This window comes from Pongo abelii, chromosome 1 (genome assembly GCF_028885655.2).
Source record: "Pongo abelii isolate AG06213 chromosome 1, NHGRI_mPonAbe1-v2.0_pri, whole genome shotgun sequence".
Lineage (NCBI taxonomy): Eukaryota > Metazoa > Chordata > Mammalia > Primates > Hominidae > Pongo > Pongo abelii.
This window is the reverse complement of record NC_071985.2, coordinates 142,979,283-142,995,948: the sequence shown is the minus strand read 5'-3', so window position 1 is coordinate 142,995,948 and position 16,666 is coordinate 142,979,283. Positions and strand designations below refer to the sequence as shown.

At 35.1% G+C, this 16,666-nt stretch overlaps 1 protein-coding gene across 5 annotated transcripts in view; it reads left to right on the top strand.

The window, feature by feature from the left end:
• Window positions 1–16,666, top strand: part of ZNF326 (zinc finger protein 326) — a 33,465-nt gene that overhangs the window by 14,070 nt on the left and 2,729 nt on the right. For 4 of the 5 annotated variants that reach the window (XM_024248180.3, XM_054555518.2, XM_054555555.1 and 1 more), the window contains 6 exon segments: window positions 949–1,147; window positions 3,973–4,084; window positions 8,186–8,333; window positions 9,557–9,656; window positions 11,664–11,794; window positions 13,122–13,217. In XM_024248180.3, coding sequence (XP_024103948.1) covers window positions 949–1,147; window positions 3,973–4,084; window positions 8,186–8,333; window positions 9,557–9,656; window positions 11,664–11,794; window positions 13,122–13,217 — 786 coding nt within the window. 5 annotated transcript variants of the gene reach the window in all.

Sequence of the window (16,666 nt, the reverse complement as noted above, 5' to 3'; positions counted from 1 at the left end):
AAAACAAGTATTCCTGTACTTTGTATTTACCATTCTAGTCTGAATGGACTTTTCTTTCTTTCCTCCTGTTAGTGAAGTAGATGAGCCAATAGGACCTACATTTTAAATCTTCACTTGTACAATTCCCCTTGGGTCCTTCTCTTCAGATTACTCCTCCATCTTTATCTTCTAAAAGTAAGATTAGCAGAATAAATTTCTGTGGACATGTGGCCTCTTGGTGTAGTAGATTTGGATAATGACAAGAGAAGAGGAAGGGACACAAAGAGTCGTTTGGTTGCATGACTCTTCATCTGTAAACTTTTGTTTCTTGGGCTTCTGGGTCAGAAAATGTTTCTCTAGGTAAGAATGTGAATGGAACGTCAGATGCAATTCTTTATCTGAAGTGTGTCTTGGAAGTTGATGCATGGTTATGCTTTAACTCTCCTATTTCATACTAATGTTCCATCTCGCCTTCTCCTTCCCTTTTTCAACAGGGAGAATACTAAATGATTTCTGGATCTTTTTTACTTCAAACTACAAATATGGTCTTCTTTGTGTATCTTAGTTTTAGTAAAATAAAGATTTCTTTTAGGGTCTTTTCATGGGAAAACATCAATTAGGAACTCTGAAGAGGAGTTGTCAGAGAGTTGTACAAGTGGTAACATTTGGACAGGCACATATGTTGTCTATAATCTCAAGTAATTTTGAAATGTAAAAGTAAAAACATAGTTAGCAAATATTCATTATTTGTTCTACTGGAAATAAAAATACTAATTCAATGGATTTGAGTTTATGTAATAATTTACAGAGTTTTTCAATGTGTTTTTTCAGAATGGACATGTAAAATTTAGTTACATTCCAGGGAATTTTCAGGTGAAAATTAGTAGATAGTTAACATGAAAATTTTATATGAATTCGTATTTTTTTTTGGACAGTATGCTAATATTTATTGATTTCACAAATTTACAGCATATGGGTGATTTTGGAAGCATTCATAGACCCGGAATTGTTGTTGACTATCAAAACAAATCCACCAATGTGACAGTTGCTGCTGCAAGAGGAATAAAGAGAAAAATGATGCAGCCATTTAATAAGCCCAGTGGAACCTTTATCAAGAAACCCAAACTAGCAAAACCTATGGAGAAGATAAGCCTCAGCAAATCACCCAGTAAGTAAGAAAACATAATTGCTATGATTCAGGATACTTTTTATTTTTTAAAATTCCATACTTTTCGGTAATTTTTTCATGTTTATATACAGAAACTACATAACAATTATGATTGTAGAAGTTAGATCTGTAAATCCCCTATTGCAGTTAATAATTGATCATGAATACCCAAAGATACTTTTAAAATGTACATACCCTGGTCCATTCCTTTTTCCTGAATCCTGTGTGGTTGTGTATCAAACCCTCTACAGCTGAGAAAACAGGCACAGAATAGATAAATAATTTGCTGTCTAGGTCAAACAACCAGTGAATTGTAATGCCAGTATTTATTCCAGAGCAAGTAATGCTCTAGAAGTCCTGTTCTTAAGCCTCCATATGATTGTAACAGAAATTTGCTTTGTATTCATTTTTCCCTTTTATTTTAAAATAACTTTTTCCCTAATTATAACATTATAGACATTTTAATATGTAATATTTGAAAAAACTGAAATTGCAATGTTAGATTCTTTCCTCAAAATATATTTTCTGTAATATAAAATTTGAGAAAGGTTTAAAAAGTGTACTTAAATTACTTTCTCATCAGGCCTTATTGTTTAATAAGAAACAATATTCTGGAATTTCTGGAATTCTGGAAACCTGATACTAAGCAGAGTATGTGTTGTGGGGATACCTTTAACAGTGTGTCAATTGATAGACTGTTATGTATCAAATTTGACATTTTATTAGACATTACTATAATAGAAAATTCAGTTTATTCTCTTGGGACCTATTTCAAAGATACATTTTGCACATATGGTTAAATATTGCAAAAGTTTGATAAACTGATTTGTCCTTAAAGCAGATATATATGTATCCCTCCCCCATACCCCCTTTTTATATAACAAAACTTGAGAAAAGTGTTGTGTAGCTAAGAATGAAACTAAAATTCTTTAAATTATGCCTTCTCTGTCAGGTGTAAAATGGGCATTTAAAAGGATGATTGCTGAATTTTCCTCAATACGAGGTCTTGCTATGCTATAGTACAGACTGTGTGACTTTATAGAAAATTAGTAGGAAAGGAACCCTATTCTGTCACTTGGCTAGAAGTACAACATGTCATAGTTTTAGCATAGGAAGATTAAATTACTTATTTGAGGTAATATATAAATAAGTAGATTTTTCAAAGGCCATCCAAAAGGATAAGCAGTGCATAAAAGGAAAAATTTAAGGACAAATAGTTAAGTTTTTTTTTTTTAAGTATAAAGTTAAATGTATTATAAGAAAGAACCTACTCACAATGAGTTACCACTCCATACCCACTTGGATGGTCATAATAAAAAAAGGAAAATAACAAATGTTGACAAGGATATGGAGAAATTGGAACCCTCACACATTACTGATGGGAATGTAAAGCAGTGAAGCCACTATGGGAAGCAGATTGGTGCTTCCTGAAACAATTAGACATAGACTGTCCATATGATCCAGCAATTCCACTTCTAGGTATTCTTCTACTCCAAAGAATTTAAAGTAGTATTCAAACAAAAATTTATTTATTTATTTATTTTTATTTTTGAGACAGGATCTTACTCTGTTGCCCAGGCTTGAGTGCAGTGGTGCAGTCTTGGCTCACTGCAACCTCTGCCCCTGGGTTCAAGCGATTCTCGTTCCTCAGCCTCCTGAGTAGCTGGGACTACAGATGTGCGCCACCACGCCCAGCTAATTGTTGTATCTTGAGTAGAGATGGTTTCGCCACGTTGGCCAGGCTGTCTCGAACCCCTGGCCTCAAGTGATCCATCCGCCTCGGCCTTCCAAAGTGCAGAGATTACAGGCATGAGCCACTGTGCCTGGTCCAAACAAAAATTTATATATGAATGTTTATAGTAGCATTATTCATAATAGCCAAAAGGTAGAAACAATTGAAATATACATCAACAGATGAATGGTTTAAAAAATGTGGGGTATTCTTACAATGGAATATTATTAAATATTCCATAAAAAAGGAAGTACTTACTAATACATGGTACAACATGGGTGAGCTGTGAAAACATGCTAAATAAAAGTCAGACCAAAAAGGCAACAGACAGGATGATTCTAGGTGTATGAAATACTTAGAATAGGCAAATCCGTAGATCAGAAAGCAGATTAGTGGTTACCAGGGCCTTAGGGTAGGGTTGAAATGGGGAGTGACTGCTTTATGGGATGATGAACAGTTCTGTAACTAGATAGTGGAGATGGTTGCATAACTTTGTGAATGTTCTTAATGCCATTGAATTGCACATTTTAAAATGGTTAAACTAGTAAATCTTATGTTTTGTGTCTCTTATCACAGTAGAGAATATTTTTTAAAAAAGAGAACAATTTGCTTTTATTTTGGAGGTTATAAATTTTAAGAAACTTTTCTGAGAGCTCCTACAATATGAACATGAGTTCTTGCATCCAGGGCTCTGCAGTGTTTACTGGACTTCCATTTTCATGCTCGGTCAGGTTACTTTAGTGTTTTTCCCAAAGTATGTGATGCCCAAGATGATTTTAGGTGATAAGGATATTATTGCTTAGAATAAGGATAGGACAAGTGAGCACATTTAAAGAAAAATATGTAGCAAATAATCACTTAGATGACAAGCAGATATGACAGAATTCATGATGATGGTATTCAAATGAATGAAGTTCATTTAGTGAAGTTTCAGAAATACTGGATAGTCTCAAACTCCGATTTTTTTGGTGAGTTCAATTTTAGATTACAATCACTAAGTAAACCTCATAAGTATGTACTTTATGAACTGATGATTGGAAAGAGAGAATGGAAAAATGAATTTTAGCTTTTACTTTTTTGTGTAATATCCTAGCAAAAACTGATCCTAAAAATGAAGAGGAAGAAAAGCGGCGAATTGAGGCTCGGCGAGAGAAACAAAGGCGCAGAAGAGAAAAAAACAGTGAGAAATACGGAGATGGATACAGGTTTGTACTTAGAGTCAGAAAATTAGGCTCATTAAAAAATGATTTCCTAGAAAAGGCCAACACACCAATTGCAATATTAAGAAGTTCTTAAGATTCAAATGAAAAGACTTGTTGAAAGATATAGAGGAATGCTTTTGATTTTTGATATTTATATGTAATCACTACTTGGAAAACATAAGAAAAAAGGCATTCTATTCATATTGGCAATCCAAAAGATATAAAATATTCAGAAATAACAGTATTCTTAAAAAGAAACACTTGTCATTGAGATTTGACTATATGGAGACATAGTGATTTTCATGGGCAGGAACTAAATATTACAAATATGTAAGTTCTTTCCAATCCAGATCCCAAAGGAAATTCTGAAGAAGAGTAAATGAGTAGCTACTGGCTTTTATAGCTAATCAATCATTAAAAAGCTATAATAGTTAAAAATATGTGGTAATACGCAAAACTAATTATTATGCCAGAATTATTAGCCTGTGAACAGACTGTAAGGAAGAATGTAATATTTAATAAAGAGGATATTAGAAATAAGAGGGGAATTGGGCTGGGTGCAGTGGCTCATGCCTGTAATCCCAGCACTTTGGGAGGCCAAGGCGGGTGGATCACGAGGTCAGGAGATCAAGACCATCCTGGCTAACACGGTGAAACCCCGTCTCTAACTAAAAAAATACAAAAAAAATTAGCCAGGTGTGGTGGTGGGCGCCTGTAGTCCCAGCTACTCTGGAGGCTGAGGTGGGGCGATGGCGTGAACCCGGGAGTCGGAGCTTTCAGTGAGATGAGATTGAGCCACTGCACTCCAGCCTGGGTGACAGAGCGAGACTCTGTCTCAAAAAAAAAAAAAGAGGGGAATTGGTTGAACAATGAAATAACAACAAAAATCAGAGCCTTCTCATATGACACCTGGAATGAATGTAGTAAAAAAAATGAAATTACAGAAAAACAAAATGTTCTGCAAGGAGATTTTTTTCCCAGGCTTAAAAGTTATACAATAAATTACAAAGGAAATTATAAGCAGATTTGGCTAAATAAAAACTTAAAATTTGAAAGGAATGCAAACAGACTTGGAAAATATAAACATGAGAAACGATTAATGTCCAAGTTAGATTAAAACATCACCCAAATTATTTTAAAAAGTAAGAAAACTAAGATGTTTAATATGATGAGGAAACAAACAACAGCTAGTAATAATTTTAAGGAAATTGTTTAAACTTAACAGTAATTTAATTAAACTAAAAATTTAAATAATAGTATGCCATTTTATTAGTAAGGAGAAATTTGATTTGCTAATTAAGGAATGGTCAAAGGACACTTAAAATTTGTTGGTGACGGTATATTATACTACTAGAAAGCAATTTAGCAGTTGTTTAAAAATGTCTAAATTTTTCTTAAAGCCTTGAGCCCAGAAGTTTGAGGCCAGCCTGGGCAACATGGCAAGACCTCATCTCTAAACAAAACAAAACAATCCATAAAAAGAAGAGTAGCTCTGGTTTCAAGAACTACTGCTATTTTTAGTCCTTGTGAGTTCTCTGTCCCATTCATTATCTCTTGTGATTCCTTCTTTTGGTAGAAGTAACAGGCATAGTTATATTTTGGTGTAGAAATGACTTTAAATTATCAGCGTCTCGGAGTATAAAAATCATTTTACATTATAAGATGCAGTTTTTAAAATTTAATTGCCCTATGAGTACTTTCCTCATGAAAAATTTTAGATATGGATTATGTTCATGTTAACATAATCTGGATTATGTTCATGTTAATATATAAAATTGTGATTTAGACAAAATGAAAGAACTGAACTTTCATTTAGCTATTTTCTCTGTAACTCTAAATATAAATCTGATGATATAACCAAAAGAATGTTAACTCATAAATTATCATTTTAGGATATAATTTCTTTAAAGTAGTCTAAGTTATTTTCATTTATCAGAGCAGTTTTACTTTGAGTTATGAGGATTTGAGATTGAGTAAATCACTATTCTTGTGATAGGTTCCTTCCCTTGGATATTTGAATGCTTTCCACATAATAAAGCGCATGGAAAGGTTTATATCTACCCTTAAGGGAACCTAGGGAGAAAGAGATGGATGTGTGAGAGATGTACATAAATAATAGTGTATGGTGAAGGATACCAGAAGAGAAGTACAATGTAGTCTCATGAGAAATAACTTCTAAATAAGGGTGTAGGAGACCAAGCATGGTAGCTCATGCCTGTAATTCCAGTACCTTGGGAGGCCAAGGCGGGCGGATTGCTTGAGCCTAGAAGTTCAAGACCAGCTTGGGCAACATGGTGAAACCTCATTTCTACAAAAAATACAAAAATTAGCCAGGTGTGGTGGCATGTGCCTGTGGTCCCAGCCACTTGGGAGGCTGAGGTAGGATAGCTTGAGCTTGGGAGGTGGAGGTTGCAGTGAGTTGAGATCGCGCCACTGCACTCCATAGCCTGGGCAACAGAGCAAGACTCTGTCTCAAAAAATAAATAAATAAGGGTGCATGGAAATCAGGGGAGGCTGCAATGATGGAAGTAGTATTTGAATTGATCTGGGAATGGTAGGGTTACAGGAGGAGTTGTGAGAGGCAGCCCAGGTAGAGGCCATGGCTTGCCATCAAAGCAAACAGGAATGTGTTATTGTTATTTAGAAAATTGAAAGCAGTGTAGATTGAAGTGACTCTAATGGGTGAAAGGTATAATCTAATTTAAACATTTAATGAAGACATGCTGTGCCAGATAATGTTAAAGGTATTGGTGAGTAAAGCCAAAAAGGAGAGATTAGGAAATTTCCTGGATGGCAGCTGAAAACACTTTTGTCTTTGTTTTTTGAGCTTATGGAGCTAATGAAGCCCTTTGAGTAGTCATGTGCTCTTACCTCCTATAGGAAGTAGCAATAATTAATTGAATAATTATTGTGTTTTAGGAAATGTTGTAAGGGCTTTGTCTGCATTAATTTTTAAAAATCCTCAGATACCTCTGTGAGCGTTCTCATCTCAATGTAAGAAAACCAAGGCCCAGAAAACCAAGTCAAGTAACTTGCCCAAGATCACAAAATGGAATTAGGATATGAACTCAGCAGTTGGCTCCAGAGCTCATACTCTCAACCAGGAAAATAAATCTAATAGCATTACAAAGAATTAATTGGAAAATGGAGACTGGAGACAGAAACCAGTTATGTGACTGCTGGCATAATTCAAGGAAAAGAAAATAATGTAAGATAGAAACAGTTATTCTGGGCACGGTGGCTCACACCTGTAATCCCAGGACTTTGGGAGGCTGAGGCAGGCAGATCACCTGAGGTCAGGAGTTCAAGACCAGCCTGGCCAAGGTGGCAAAAACCCTGTCTCTACTAAAAATACAAAAATTAGCCAGGTGTGGTGGCACATGCCTGTAGTCCCAGGTACTTGGGAGGCTGATGTGGGAGAATTGCTTGAACTCGGAAGGTGGAGGTTGCAGTGAGCTGAGATCGCACCACTGCACTCCAGCCTGGGCAACAGAGCGAGGCTCCATCTCAAAAAAAAAAAAAGAAAAAGAAAAAAAGAAACAATTAGGTGGGACTATTCATTATGGAGTGGCTCTTGAGCTTACAGATGTATGCATTTGTCCAGTCCAGGCCTATTAGTTATCCCTAAGTGAAGTAGTCTTTAGAAGGCAAGACTTTTATCACCCAAGAATTCCACAGGAGTGAATTATGATTGTCTGGTGGTGTGCCACCTTGCTTTGTTGATACTACCATTGGTTTAGAAGCTTGAGGATGGAACAACATGTAAAATAAGCTGCAGAACTTTGGAACTTGATACTTCTTGAGGTTTGCTTTGCCTTTTTAATTGGTCCAGGCTTGAAGTGGATAACTTATAGATCCCCTGATTCCATTTTTCCTACCGAGAAGCTCCAAGGTGGGCTAGAAATGCAAAGTGGTATATGGGCGCTGTCCAAATATGTACTTAAATACTGTTTTTTTTTTTTTGGATTTAAGCTAAGTTTAATTCAGTCAAAGAGGAAGAAAGGAAATCATTTATGTTGGTAAAATTAGTTTCAATGTTATATTCTTATGAACTCTATAGGTGAATAAAGTAATATTTAAAGGAAAACTTTTTTTCTCTTACAGAATGGCATTTACATGTTCATTTTGTAAATTTCGAACGTTTGAAGAAAAAGATATTGAACTGCATCTGGAAAGTTCTTCACATCAGGAAACATTAGATCATATACAGAAACAAACTAAATTTGATAAAGTAGTTATGGAGTTTTTGCATGTGAGTAGCTGTTTTTGAAGTGAGAAGCATTTTATTGATATGAATTTCTTATGATTTCATTTTTCACTTTCCCCATCTCTCGCATTTATGTTTCTAAAATTTTAATTTACTATTTAAAGAAAGAGTTGTTTTAAAATTAACCCAGAATTACTTGTGAATTCCTCTATAATAGAATTTGTATTTGTTATTTCAGAAATTATTACATTTTTCACAGTTGTTTCTGTGGGAGGTGTCCTTTAACAGCTTTATTGATGTAGAGTCAGCTATCATTCATTAACTGGAGTTGTGCTGGTTACATTCATTCGTTATTTCAGTTGAGCCCTGTAACAATTCATTTTTATCATGAAAGATTATGCTCAGAGCAGTTAAATGACTGTTAAGTGGCAATGCGAGGAATTCAGAAATACTGTAGGAGTTTAGCAAAGGGAAAGACAGTTGGGAATGTTAAGGAATGCTTAAAGAAGGGGCTTGAGCTGGACTGTTGATTGTACATACAATTAATTTGGACAGAAGAGATGGAATTATTAGAAAGTTAAAAATACAATGATCAGGCCAGGTGCAGTGGCTCACGCCTGTAATCCCAGCACTTTGGGAGGCTGAGGCGGGCGGATCACGAGGTCAGGGGTTCAAGACCAGCCTGAGCAACATGGTGAAACCCCGTCTTTACTAAAAATACAAAAATTAGCCAGGCGTGGTGGCGCGTGCCTGTAATCCCAGCTACCTGGGAGGCTGAGACAGGAGAATTGCTTAAACCCGGGAGGCAGAGGTTGCAGTGAGCGGAGATCACACCACTGCACTCCAGCCTGAGTGACAGAGTGAGACTCCATCTCAAAAAAAAAAAAGAAAAGTGATCATTCAGACCACTGTAATTCTCAGAGAACTATGACCCTTAATTAACAATCTCCTGTAATTTATTTCCTTAATGGGTTTCTGTGTGTCCTTTATAACTTAAATACCCACCTACTCTGGACGACCTCTTAAATATTCAAGCTCCTTTTGATCCCTTTCTCTATATGCTTAAAATGTACTTTGAAAAATGAATAATTTTTGTAGGTTCCTAATATTTTATGATTATCTTTTCAATTAAATTATAAACTCCTTGAGAAAAGATGTTAATTTTTATATAGCAGATACTGTATCTTCCATAGAATGAACATGGTGCTAAGCATTATACTTCAGTCCTCATTGAAAACTATTTGGATTCTTTCTATTTTGTTTTCTAGGAGTGTATGGTGAATAAATTTAAGAAAACATCTATTCGTAAGCAACAGACAAATAATCAAACAGAAGTAGTTAAAATAATTGAAAAAGATGTTATGGAAGGTAAGTATTTAAAACAAATTATTTTAAAATTCTACATGTATTTTTATATATCATAACCTGTTTAAATGTAAATGATAGCCACTAGAGTGATATAGTACAGTCATATATACAGTAGCTCTGAGTGAGTTACCAGAAATGAACTTCTTTGTCTTCCTGTTCTTATGCTTACAAATTTATCATTATCTGCCATTACTTTCTTCACTTCAGTTTGAGAGGAAAAGTTACCTTTTCCTCTAGATGAAAGATACTTCTCTCTGTTCTCTGTTTCTGTTATTCCTTCTCCCAAAATTCAAGTTATGAACTCTTCTGTTTTTTAGTCTTTCCTTCTCTTTTGATTCCATCTCTGGAGTCTGTAAATATGCTTTTACTTAAAAAAACAAAACAAAACAAGAACAAAAACAAGAACTAACCGAACAAAAAACAGCCAACAAAAGGAATAAAAGAAAAGGAAAGAAAAACAGACACTAGTTCTCCTAAATAACCTGTCTTCTTTTTCTTTTTGAATAACCATGCTTCTTTAAGCATAACCCACACTAGTCTCTGCTTCTTCATCTCCCATGTATTACATTAAGCACATTAAACAACTTTCTACTACTGTTAGTCTACTGAAACTGCTGTGACAGAAGTTACCAACACCAACTTCTGTAGGTTCTTTTGAATCATTGTCTTCCGTAACATTTTTTACTAACTATATTATTCATGAGTCATTTTTCTTCCTTTGTTTCTGTGGCACTTCACTGGCCTAATGTTTTCTTTATCCTTTTGTCATTTTTTAAGTCTTTATGGTTTCTCTGCCACTCTTTTAGAATTTGATGTTTCTCAGTACCTTGTCATTAGCCCCATTACCACCTCTTTTTATATTCCTTCCTAATAAATTCACTTACAGAGCTTACGTTAGTATCTAGATATTCATTACTTATACATCTATATTTCTAGCACAGATCTTTCTTCTGAACTCTAGTCTTACACATCTAACTACCTACTGACATCTCTTTACAGCAGTCACACAAAATCAACATATCCAAAAAATTTATCGTCTCCCTGAGCATATCCTACCTTACAAAGAAAGCAAAACAAAACCTCACAGTTTTTTCCTTCATGTATCTTGAGAAGGGCCTGCACCATCTACCAAAGCCAGAAGTAGAGAGTTATACTAGGTACTTTTTCCTTACTGTATCTATAGTATTGATCAATTGATAACATCAATTCTATCTTTTAAACATTTATCAAATCTGTTTCTTTACCTCTCCTTTAAATACTGTATTTGTTCAAATCCTTTTCTGTTGTCTTGACAATTGTAGTATTTCCAAAGTAGTTTCATTACTTCCAGTTTTTCTTATCTTACGATTTTACTACATGATCTCATTATTTCAGGAACTTTCAGTGGCTCCTCATCCTCTCCAGGATCAAGTTCAAATTCCTAGGCGTGGCACATAAAGCTCTTTATTATTTAGGCCCTTCTTTTTTTCTATTTTCGTCTTTAGTCTCTTCTCTGTTCCAGTTGTACTAACTTGCAGAAAGTACCATTCTCTTTCACCCTTCCCTTGCATATGTTTATACCTTCACCTGTAATAAATCCCGATCACCATTTGCAAGATCCAGAATACCTTTGTTCCTTATGAATCCAGTTTTGACATCTTATCCCCTTTTCTTACTCATCCACATTCATAATCATGGAAATTCTTATTTTACTACAAAATCAATATTTGTTTTCCTTTGTATTATAGTTTTGGGAGGATGAATGTACAGGCCTTACAGCATGGTTGTTTAACATGATTAGGAACTATAATGTAATTGTACCTTAATAATTTTAATTAGTTAGCAATATATTAAATCTACATATGTAGATTTATGAGATGTGGTAGAAATACTCATCATAAACCTATGCACTCTGATCTTTATTTTGGAAGAAAGGGTATAAATAATCATGGAAATTACGTAGTAAAAACTTCATTGGTCAGAAATAATATATGAATTATTTCTTTAATAATTGGATGTCTTTTGTAGGTGTTACTGCAGATGATCACATGATGAAGGTAGAGACAGTTCATTGCAGCGCTTGCAGTGTGTATATCCCTGCTTTACATAGTTCAGTTCAGCAGCACTTAAAATCTCCTGATCATATCAAAGGGAAGCAGGTAAAATTTTCATCTGTCTTAATAAAGTTGCCGGATTATCCATCAATCGTGTATTGTTCTTTGGCCATAGCTTCACGCCTATCTGCAATTCTATCAATTTATCAATCTCATATGGAAATAACTGTAAGTATACTCAGAGAGGCAGTATATAGTGGTTAAGATTGAGCTCTAAAGTAAGACTCCCTGAGTTGTTCAATCTATAACATGTGTTAAGCAAGCAAGTTAGCCTTTCTTTGTCTAAGTTTCCTTATCTGTAAAATGAGGGTAGATGATCATTCTACTCTTATTTGATTTTTTTTAAGAATTAGATTAATTAAAATGTATAAGGCAATTAAAATAGTGCCTGGTAATGGTAAGCATTCAGGAAATCGTAGCTTTTGTTGAACTATTAACTTTTTAAAAAGTCATACAAAACAGTTTTGTGAGAGTGTGTGTGTGTTGTGTGTGTCTGTGTTTTAGAATAAAAAAGAAAGTAAAGATTTGATCATTATTACTGATACATTTTTCTGATGGTTGGGAAAAATACATTTAAAAACAGCATTATCAGCTAGCATCTATTGTTACATTTTTTAGTAGAATATCCCTGAAAAATTTACTGTCTTCTTTTTGGTCAGTATATTTCTGCTTCTCTATTGGCTTGGCTGGTTTTATTTAGTCAGATTTACTTAGGACAATACAAATGTTTATGTTGTGGGAAATCAGTTTGTTTGAAAAGCATATTTAAAGATTCAGATATTAAAGCCTTAAGTTTTAAATAGAACATACTCAAGTGTTAAACTTTTATTTTGTATTGAAGCGAACTTCATTTAATTCAAATTTCTTCAAGCATTTTTGAACACATACAATCTTTTCTTAATCTATGTCTTTTTCTTCTCTTGATATTCCCTTGACACCATTTTGGCAATTTTCTATACTGGTAACTTTCTTCCTCTGTATAATAGTCTTGAAATAACTACAGCCTAGAGGAAGACTAGATACTCTGGTAGTATGAAAAATTATTCTTTATTTTTTGACAGCATGAAAATTAATAGTTGGGGGCTGGGGAGGCAGATGTGGAATGGAAAGAAGAGAAGGCAGCTATCTAGTAGAATCTAGACTTGTAGATTTGTGGGACTGAGTGTTTTCTTTAGAAGCTGATTAGCTTGAATCTTCATTGTTTGAATTCATAGATTTAGTTTGTGGTTACAGTAGTTGCTATTGCTCTATAGTATGTAGGAAGATAAGTCATTTAAATCTAAGGGTTTGAGCATGAAATGCTGTTTTAATTATGGAAATATTTTTCATGGCATGGTTTTCAAGAACCCTCAGTGTGTTCTATTTTTTATAGGCTTATAAGGAACAAATAAAAAGAGAGAGTGTCTTGACTGCTACAAGCATTTTAAATAATCCAATAGTGAAGGCGCGATATGAACGTTTTGTTAAGGTAAGATTTTAGGGCAAAAACCTTTTCAATAGTATTGTAGTATTGCAATAATTAACTGGTGACATGGTAAGCTTTTGTGATACTTGAATATAGTATAACATATTAAGAAGAATTTTACTCAGTATCTTGCATATAGGTAAAACATCTTTTTTCCTAATTGTTGGGTTGGTCAAGATGGGAGCAGTGATTCCTCTCTTATCACCTTTGTAACTCTGAATCAATGAGAAATACACAAGAATTAGGTAGAAAATCAAAATGTCAGTTTTATTCTTGATTTAAGAAAAAATTGACTTGGAGAATATATCTTAGCTGTGTAGTTGCTGTGGACTTTTAATATTTCACTTCTGAATTAGGTAGACTTAGATCCTCCCAATTTCTGTTACCAGCCCAGATGGACAGCAACAGGCTTCTCCTTGTTTACCACATGGCATTGAACAGACTAGGGTGTACCTTTTCTGTCACTAGGAAGACTCAAAAGAGGGGACCCACAAGGGACTGTGTTGTGTCCACCTAGTTTTTTCTTCCAAGCATACTAATTGCATAAATCATTCCTTTTCCTTGGATAAAAGTTGGAGGGTAGCAGGAAGGTCAGATATGTTGCTCCAGAAGAAGGAATCTCATGGAATTTGGAGGGCAGGAGAAGAGAGGTTTGCTTCTAATATCAGGAAACTCAGATGTGAATGATGGGATATATACTCTTTACTCCTCAGGGTTTTTGCCATATGTTATGGCTTGAATCCATCTTTACATAAAATTTATGATAAACACTTACTATACAAATAAGAGCTTACTGTGATTCGGGAATAAATTTTAGAGGTTAGTCTTTTGGTTTTGTTCTGTTTTTACTTCTCTTATAATACCCAGACTGGTCTGATAGAAGTTATTTTTCAGTCTTTACAAAATAATACCTACCTTAAAATCATTATTCTACACTGAAGAGAGCTGTTGTGTTGAGGATTTAAAACAGTGTGTTATTTACATTAGTAAGTATAGATTAAAGAAGTTTTGTTTGTCTATTGTGACTATTAACAGCTACTCAGTGAAGAAAACCTGATACATATTTAATGACCATTAAAATGTCCCTCTACCAGTTCTTTCCAAGATACATAATATTAGTTCTTGCAGCTTGTTCCTTAGGAGCGTATTTTCTAATTTGTTAATCTAATATTCATTAATATTTGTCACCATTTACTACATTCTTGACACTACTTTAAAGAAATGAATGCAGCCCTCAATTGAAATCCAATTTTATGGGAGGTATGGCATCAAAAAGAAGCATCATTCCTTCTTTAGAAGGAAAAATTAGATTTTTATTCTTGCATTGTCACAAACTTCTGAGAAGTCAGTGGTTTCTATTGATGTATGAAGATAATTTTTAACGAGGGAAGAATGCAAAATTAGAATTTCTATATAGTGTTTTCAAGTTACACAATCGAGTCACTTCATGGAATGAGAGATGTCACTGGTGGGAGTATCCTGCCCATGCACATATTGTAGAGAACACACCTGAACTGGAGAACTCCTCTAGAACTTTGTTACTCAGAATGTGATCTGTGGATCAGCAGTATTGGCATCACTTGGGAGCTCATTAGAAATGCAGAATTGCAGGTCATACCCAGGCCTACTGAATAAGAATCTTCATTTTAACAAGATTCCTCTTGATTTATATGCATGTGAAAATTCAAGAAGCACTGGGGTCACATTACTCAATGATGGCCCTTTATTCAGCATGCCTGTCTGCTCTGTTCCCTGTTGTCATTCCCCAGAACATCTTCTGCTCATGGTCAGCTCTGGTCATGGCTTAAAGCTCCTCCACTGTCAATTGCTCTCAGTCTGATAAAATGCCCTTTTAAATCTTTGTCCCTTAGAGACACAGCAGAGAAGACAGAAAAAAACAAAACAAAACAAAACAACTTTGTACTCATCGAGATAATCAGTTCATCAATTTCTCCTAATTCCCCAACTGTATCATCTTGTTCTGCCTTCACTCCCTGCTCTGGGCATTGATGATCACCCCTTTCAGTAGGGAATGGTGCCATTCTCAAATTCCTTATTAGTTCTAGCTCTACGTTTAGCTTTAATGTTTGTCTTGCTAAAAAATATGGAATCGTGCGTGCCAGTCCTGTGTTTCCCAGATTTTCACTCAATTCACAATAATTTTACTTATTAACTACCAGTGTAATGTGTTTCCTGTGGTGACTCTTCCAACCTTTAATAACCTCATGTCTCAGATTTCATTCTTGCTCTCTTTGCTTCCCATATTCTTTTTCTTATATATATATTTTAAGACGGAATCTTTTTGTGTTGCCCAGGCCAGAGTGCAGTGGTGCGATAATAGCTCACTGCAGCCTTGAACTCCTGGGTTTAAACCCATTCTCCCACCTCGGCCTCTCTAGTAGCTGGGATTACAGGCACACACCACCACACTCAGCTACTTCCCATATGCTTATTTCTTCTGCATTAGGGAGAGTGAGACCATTAGATGTAAATTCAGTAAGTGTTGTCATTTCTGCCTTAGATATATCTTTCCTTCACCTTTATTATCTGTGAGGAAAAATCTTCTTTGCCTTTCATCTTTGTTCTAATTCCATCATTATTTCTTCCCTTACTTGCATCTGATTTTTTTCCTTTTTTTTTTCTAATCTTCCTCAAATAGACATGCTTATGAGTTCCCTAAAGTAAAAATGACTTAACTTTTCCTAGACTTTGGCCCACCCTATTTTATCATCTTGTCTCTTCCCAGCATACTTGAAATGGTAGTTTACTTTGCATGTGCTCTTTGCTTCCTCTCTATTATTCACTCTTTAAACTAGTAGTTCTCAACCGGAGGAATGTGTTCAATCACCCGTGAGGCTAAGATAAACAAAAAGCTGCCTAAGCCCTTTTTTAGGCTTTCTGAATTAGGGTTTCCCAAACTTCACTGATAAATATCTCCAAAAATGCTTCTCTTATTTTAAGACAGTCTCACTCTGTTGCCCAGGCTGGAGTGCAGTGGTGTGATCTTGGCTTACTGCAAACTCCACCTCCTGGATTCAAACGATTCTCCTGCCTCAGCCTCCTGAGTAGCTAGGTCTATGGGCACGTGCTACCACACCCAGCTAATTTTTGCCCTGAAATGCTTCTTAAATGTGCAAGTTACTGAGCGTGTCCCCTGGAAATTTTGATTCAGGCGGTCTGAGATTGATCCAGGAATTTGTGTTTTCAGCAAGAGCTCCAGTACAGACTAAATGAAAACCTCAGGGTGCTGGAATCAGGGCCTGTGGTTTTTGACAGCTTCATAGGAAATTTTAAAGATACATTCTTGGACAACTACTGCTGTCTAACTGTCACATCATACTTTTGAAACTGCTCTTCCTGAGATTACTAATGTCATTATCAAATCTAGTGGTCTTTAAAAAATTATAACATATTAAATGTATGAAAATAAGGGGATAGTACAATAAATCCTC